Source organism: Phlebotomus argentipes, unplaced genomic scaffold (assembly GCF_947086385.1).
Source record: "Phlebotomus argentipes unplaced genomic scaffold, Phlebotomus argentipes genome assembly contig_15, whole genome shotgun sequence".
Classification (NCBI taxonomy): Eukaryota; Metazoa; Arthropoda; class Insecta; order Diptera; family Psychodidae; genus Phlebotomus; species Phlebotomus argentipes.
The window spans coordinates 5,417,029-5,424,270 of record NW_026776181.1 but is presented as its reverse complement, the minus strand read 5'-3'; the positions used below and the strand labels follow the sequence as shown (position 1 = coordinate 5,424,270).

Sequence of the window (7,242 nt, the reverse complement as noted above, 5' to 3'; positions counted from 1 at the left end):
AATGGGATCACAGGCCATTGGACGGAATTTGTGCTTCTTACTCCTGAGCGAACATCGCGGCAAATCGCCATGTGCATCGGTGGAAAAATGCGCACTCTGCGACTGCGACATCCAGCATCTTCACGTGATCATGTGACTGATATTATCCAAATTCCTCCCCGCGTGGCGCGTTCGTCGAGCAGAATCCCGCCAAATTGAGTGACGCGCGCGCGGGGATTAAGATTAATATGAAGATTGGACGACCGGCTATTTCTTACAATTTTCTCAACGCAGCGCAACACGTTCTGTGAGCCTCTTGGCGTCCAACTTGCTCAGTCGTTTTGCGTTTTCCGTCGTGTCGAGTTGTGTTCTCGCTGGCCAACAGTGCCAGTGAAAATTATGTGGACAAATTCCCTCAATTTACCATGCTTTATTGTCGTGTGACCAGTGCCTTGTTGAGTGCTTAGCATCCACAGATTTGTCAATTAAGAAGTGCATATTAAATACCATTCTTCCGCTGATTTACGGGGTAAAGTGTGTTTGTGATAATTCTCCATTAATCAATTGATTGACTGATAATGAATTAATTTGCTGAACAGTGGTGAAGAAAAGAATCTGTCGCGTTTTTCCACGGAAATATCAATAACAAGTTGCTAATGGGAGACAATTAAGTATTACTGGGAATTGATTTTGAAAACTTGATCATGATCTACAAGAATTTAATATAGTGATCTTGCACATGAAAAATTGTCACGAGCAACGTGAAACTCGTGCGTCTATCTTAAAATATGGCTAAGACAAAGAATTATGATTACAAACAATCATGGCTATTATTCATCGTGACTTAAACAATTTTCAGACAGTCGCATGTCCACTTTTCTCTCATATATAGTTCTTTTTTGGACTTTCCGAAGGCAATTCTGCAAGTTTACACGCAAAGTTTGAACTTTTTCCCATTTCTCAATGTCAGATCTCTTTGAAAGGAGATTTATCGATAACGATTCTTGGACGAAAGAACGCATTTATTTCTTGAGATGATTCTGAATATCTTAAGAAGTCGCATTCTTGAGCAGGAGTGTCACGAAAGCTTTTAAATATTTATTAAATTTTGACGCTAGACATCTTCAGTATTAACACTTTCATTCTAACAAGCACTAATGGTGAATAGGAAGACTTTAGAATTCCCATTTTTCACTCTCTGGGCGTGTGAAATATTTTCCACTCGGGAATTTTTCCGTATGCCAATTTCTCATGAATATTCCCGATGGAATTTCTATGACTTTCTTCCATTTAATTAATAAATCGTCCGGTATGAAAAATTGAAAAAAAACTGGAAATTTTATGGAAATTCCGCCCATCTGATTGTGTGCTATTGAACTTGAGGAGTGCATTGCAAATGTGTGTTTCTGTTGCATTGTGTGCAGTCAAGTGGATTCTATATGCATAGGAAAGTTGTGGAGAAAAGTGCGTGGGAAAGTCTCTCTTGTGTGGTTTCTTTTGGACAAAAAACTCTCATGTAGTCTGGAGAAAAAAAAAAGAATGGATAGTGTCATGGACAGCGCAGAACACGCACATTTCTCCTCGCAGCGCTTGTGGCTCTATGGGTGTCTTGTAATAAGTTCAATGACAACTTCAGGTTGTGCATTATTTAGTAAATTAATCGATACCATATTGATTTATTCAGTGTCTCATGAAAATTGGGTTGAAGACAGAGAGGGATAGACAGAAAAAGCGTCGCTCCAAGAGACACTCAAAAGACCAGCAAATTAATTTCCATTTACGTGGACATTCAGCTACCAGCTGGCATCGAAATCCGATTACTTTTTTCACTATATTTATCAGTGACGGAATTCTAATTTCCATGGCAATTGATTAGTAATTGTGGTTTGCCTTTTCTTACTGCCACAGTGTTCTCATTGCTGATTTCCCGCCAAAATGTCGCAGTGTCGAGATTCTGTGGACATTGTCTTCGAGGACGTGAAGTACTCAGTCGCGGTGGCCCGGCAAAAAGGTAAGAAAGATTCACAGAAGCCCAAGCGGGAGATATTGTGGTGTACAGATTTAATGCCTATTATCTCCCCCTGGCAAAAAGTAATATCTCCGATATATTCCGACGAGTTTGTCAAGACAGTGTGTCCAGCACTATGCCGGTTGCATTACTCACCGCGTGAAATTCATTATGCGAACGGGGCGAAATTGGGCGTCCTAGAGAGAAACTTGAGTGACCAGCAAAAAGGGAAATGAGTGTCGAGCCAACGACCCAATTCACGAGCGCAATGGCTATCAAGAAATGAATTTTCAAGAAGCAGAACTATACGATGAAAGAGTAAGCAAAGAGACAACTACAACCGCTGAAACCACTTTCCATTTTATTGTAATTTCCTCGTCTCTGGGTAATGTTGCATCACTGGAGCGAGACTGATTATGGCGTTGAGAGTGATGGCATCGGGTTTGTGGCAATGACATTGCTTGACTGAGTCGTCATTGAAGCATAAATTCACCTTTTTCGACGGAAAAGTGATAATTATTTGCTATTTCTCTTTCCCACATATATTTATCAGTGCCAAAGACGACGGTTGCAATGCTATTTGCTGAATACACGCGGGAAATTTACATAAAACCACCCGGTTTTGTATTATCGTCAAGATATTGTTTACATTCCGCACAAAACAAATATTTTGAGGAAATTTTCGTTTTCGGGTTTCAGCCAGTCTAATGGATTTGCCATTTTCTGAGGACTCCTCCTCGAAAAGTGTCTTATCTGAAACCGTAATAAAATTGACGGTTTTTGGAGACAAATTTAAATTATGTGCAGCATTGAATTAAACAGGATTTTTATCACAAACTATGACGTCATTTAAAAAACCCATGTCAGTGAATCTGCTTTGAATAGTATAATTCTGACTTTATTTTAAGAATTCCAGGCAAATTGAACACAAACAATTGACACAGCTTTGTAAATCGAACCATTGGAAGTCTATTAAAGAAGTCGATCAAGTGTGTAAAAGTCGATTCAGTGTAATAATTCATTAGAATTTACGCTTTGAATGCCTTCAAAACTGCTTTCAAAATTACAGTTGTTCACGCAGGCATTATGTCATAAGATTTAATCGCAGTACAACCTTGATAAAATTCGCCTCATCGCCGATACTGGTCAATTAATTTGTAAAATAGAGATCACATGAATTGTGCCAATAGCCCTCATGCTTCTTCAGATCATGCTCACAATTGATTTTTTCTCAACGAAAGTGGGTCGTATGATTTTTCAGCGCGACACACGTGCAAATTGAGCAAAAGAAGCGATCCCTGTGCGCTCAAGCTGCGCGATCGCGGCCATTGGGTCATTAGTCAGTGTCGGTTACCTTGACAGTAGTGCTGGTAGCAATGTTCTTATTGCGAAATGCAAGAGATCAACTTTGCCAATTGACATCTTTTTGCACACTGTGCAGTATTGAGGTTTGAAATCTTGTTGCTCTTGACAATTTGCCCACAGAAAAGAAGGAGATCCTGAAGAAAGTGACGGGAAAGTTCAATTCTGGTGAGCTTACGGCAATCTTGGGTCCATCGGGAGCGGGAAAGTCGAGCCTTCTAAATGTCCTGACGGGATTCATGTGAGTTTGCTCATCTTTCAAAGCACTTTCCAGCTCGAACATTAACTAATTTCGAATTTTGTCGTGGCAGAAAGCAAGGCGTTGAGGGCCATGTGATGTTCTCAGATGGCAAGAAAGCGGTGAAGCTGAAGAACAACCGCAGTTACATCCTGCAGGATGACAATCTCTTTCCTTGGTACACCGTGAATGAGACCATGATGCTCGCGTGCCAGCTTAAAGTCGCTAACGTGAGCCTGCAATCGCGTCAGAAAATGGTAATTAATTGCATCTCTTCCCTCAATTGGCCGACTAATTGCCATCTGTGACAGGAAGTGGAGCTCTGGAGAAAAAATCACAGACTCTGCTCGCTAATTACATGCGGGAAGTTGTTCTAATTTTTGCCGCACGTGGTATTAATCTCTGGCAATTCTCCTTGCAGATTGATAATATTCTCAAGACCCTCCAGTTGCTTCACACGAAGAACACGAGATGCAAAAATATCTCCGGAGGCCAGAAGAAGAGACTCTCAATTGCTCTTGAGCTCATCGACAATCCGTCTGTGTTATTCCTCGATGAGCCGACAACGTGAGTTTTCCTCTCGCGCGAGCAGCACTTCGACTTCCTCGATTATGCTGATGCCATTTAAATTAATTTCGTGACTGTGTGACTAACCTCAAGTCACGAAATTAATAGTTTCGGTGGTGGTGCAGAACTCAGAGGAAGTACACAATTATAGGGAGAACACTGATAGTGCCATTACAATATCATTAGGGCATGTTTAGTAAATTATTAGTAATTTCACTGGAAAATTTGTCGTCTGCGTTTGATGAAGATATAAAGTGTGTGTGTGGTTGGGGGGAGGAGGAGGGGGATGTAGAATTCCCATGCCGTTTAGCATCGCACAGAGAATTGAAATTGATGAATACAGTCGAGGTTGAGATGCGAAACTAAATGAATTCCCTCAGCAATACACATTGAAATGTCTTCAGGAAGACATCACACTGAGGTCTTAGTCACGCTTTTCTGCTTGAGGAAATTGTATATGGTTTCCCTCACTGAAAGATCAAGGATTATTTTGAGTTGTTCATCGCTTTTCTTGCACATTTTCTTTTCACTCTTTGTACGCATCGCGATGATCATCTAATAATTGACTCGCATTTGCAATTTCTTATGGGAGGGATTTTTTTCGTTCCCTCGCAGTTTCTGAAAGTCGAGGTCAGAATGAGCATCAGAGCGTTATTATAGGTAATAAACGATGGTTAGACGCAAATCAGCAAGATTATCGGAATTATGGGAAACTTTCGCACATTAGCTACTTAGCAAATCAAGTTTCGATTCTTTTACATTATGTATTGTCTACAGATTTAGCACTTTTGAGACGCACTCAGCGTCAAGCCAAAATGTTGGATGAAAAGCCATCCTCTGAATGGCTTGCATGTCAGAGTATTATCGCTGACAGAGCGCCTTAAATGTCATCCCGATGGGAATCTCTGTGTAATTGAATTCATTCTCTGCCCATGTGAGGGTGTTATCTGGCTATGCATTGTTCTGCTCCCGGTGCAGGATAATCATGGGCTATTCTCCTTTTTGCAGGGGCCTCGACAGTTCATCATCGGCGCAATGTGTGAGGCTGCTGCAGAATCTGTCACGCGAGGGACGGACAATTGTTTGCACGATCCACCAGCCATCGGCCAGCATTTACAACACCTTTGACCACGTCTATATCATGGCTGAGGGACATTGCGTATATCAGGGCAGCGCCAACAATACCGTGGCTTATCTCAGCTCACTGGGACTGCATTGTCCTCAGTATCACAGCCCGGCAGACTACAGTGAGCAATTGAATTACCTGACCATTGCATTCTTACGCTAAACGCACTGTCTTTTCTGTCTTTCCAGTAATTGAAGTCGCGAATGGAGATTATGGGAATTTTACACACACGCTGGCCAAAGCCGCCACGGACAATCGATGGCGATCCTCACAGCTGTGCATCATGGATAGGGCAATTGGAGAGAAGACCAATAGATCCAGCTTCGTCAGTGACAGCAGCAATAGCAGCTCGGAAAACACTCCCTCAACAACCTCCATCACGAGCAGCAAACACATCGAGAGACCCTCGGAATGGCACCGTCTGAGGATACTGATGTATCGCTGCCGGCTGCAGTGCTTCAGAGACTGGGTAATTGCAATAGACGCTGCAGTCAAGGCAGTTTTACACAAAAATACTCTTTTTACAGACTGTAACGCACTTAAAGGTCCTGTGTCATGTTCTGTGTGCGACTCTGATTGGCCTCATGTATGGCGATTCTGGCGTGAATGCCACAAAGTCCATCAACAATGTTGGCTTCCTGATAATTGGTGTGGTTTATCTGTGGTACACAACCATGATGCCGGGTGTCCTGAAGTGTAAGACAAGAGAAATTATTCGAGAAATGAGAAAAGAGTTGTAATTACACCATTTTTCTCACTCCTTCTGTTGCAGTTCCATCGGAAATTGCCGTTCTGAAGAAGGAAACTTTCAATGGGTGGTACAAACTGCGAACCTACTATTTCGCCACAATTGCAGTAATGGCGCCAATTCATGTAATTAATGCACTATTTCCCCCATTAGCCGTGAATATTTGCAACTAATGAACCTCCTTTTTTTCTATTACCTCCCCCCACAACCACCGGTTGCAGATTATGTTTGCCGTTCTGTACTCTGTGATAGCGTTCCTCATCACTCAGCAGCCCCTGGAGACGATGCGACTGTTCAAGTTCGTCCTCATTTATGCAGTCGCCACGATAACAGCGGATGGGTTTGGCATCTTCCTGGGCACGGTGGTTAATCAGGTGGTGAGTAATACACGGCAATGTCATGCAAGAGGCAAGAGTAATCGATATTTGCTCTCTCAGAATGGCACATTCTTCGGTGCTATTGGCACATGCTTCCTGCTGGTCTTCTCCGGCTTCCTGGTCATGTTCAACCACATGCCCGAAGTGATGAGGATTCTGTCCTACTTCTCCTTCAAGCGCTATACCCTTGAAGGCCTGGTCTTGGCCATCTACGACAACAACAGGTCCAGTCTGTGGTGTCCAGACACCGAGCTGTACTGCCACTATCGCAATCCCATGTACCTCATCAATGAACTTGGCATGACGCCCAAGAACTTCAACTTTGACCTCTCCATGATGATCATTCAGATGTGTGCCATCAAGACGCTGACGTACTTCACGCTCAAGCGCCGAATGACCAACTAGGGATAGTATTTAAGAGGACATGCTACCTATTCACCGGTTTCAGTGTGACTCACGTGCAAAGTGTGTGATTTGTATTAAGATGCCAACGTGATTTTAGTGAAATGTATAGATTTTTTGGACTTTCACTTTTTGTGAGGTATTTTTTTTTAATAAACGGAGGGTTGTACATATTTGCATTGTATCAGAGACACTCTCTCTCGAGAGAGAGAGCACTAATTTGAATCAACGTCACATGCGATGACTTGGCTGTGAAGAAACCATGATGACTGATGTGAAAATTGTCGAGAGAAAGAGAATCAATATTCATGAATGGCTTCACGTGGAAGCGATGCAGTTGAAAGTGGCAGGAACAATGGGAATTGAGCGAAAAGTCCTGCTGAAAGAGCAAAAGAAATTGAGTGTGGCAATTCTTCTTCGTTGGCGAGACTGTCG

General features: G+C 42.4%; 1 protein-coding gene across 2 annotated transcripts; it reads left to right on the top strand.

Moving 5' to 3' along the window:
- Positions 1 to 334: 334 nt before the first annotated feature.
- On the top strand, positions 335 to 6,957 carry LOC132261616 (ATP-binding cassette sub-family G member 1). Of its 2 annotated transcripts, XM_059760504.1 has the most exons (11): positions 335 to 508; positions 1,888 to 1,990; positions 3,473 to 3,590; positions 3,661 to 3,844; positions 4,009 to 4,154; positions 5,163 to 5,401; positions 5,469 to 5,749; positions 5,808 to 5,976; positions 6,053 to 6,153; positions 6,250 to 6,405; positions 6,466 to 6,957. In XM_059760504.1, the coding sequence occupies exons 2-11, from the start codon at positions 1,915 to 1,917 to the stop codon at positions 6,808 to 6,810; spliced, it is 1,815 nt and encodes a 604-aa protein (XP_059616487.1). In that variant the 5' UTR covers positions 335 to 508; positions 1,888 to 1,914; the 3' UTR covers positions 6,811 to 6,957. The 2 variants fall into 2 exon arrangements, with proteins under 2 accessions (XP_059616487.1, XP_059616488.1); XM_059760505.1 differs by lacking the exons at positions 335 to 508; positions 1,888 to 1,990 and having other exon boundaries at positions 3,494 to 3,590; positions 3,665 to 3,844.
- Positions 6,958 to 7,242: the final 285 nt, after the last annotated feature.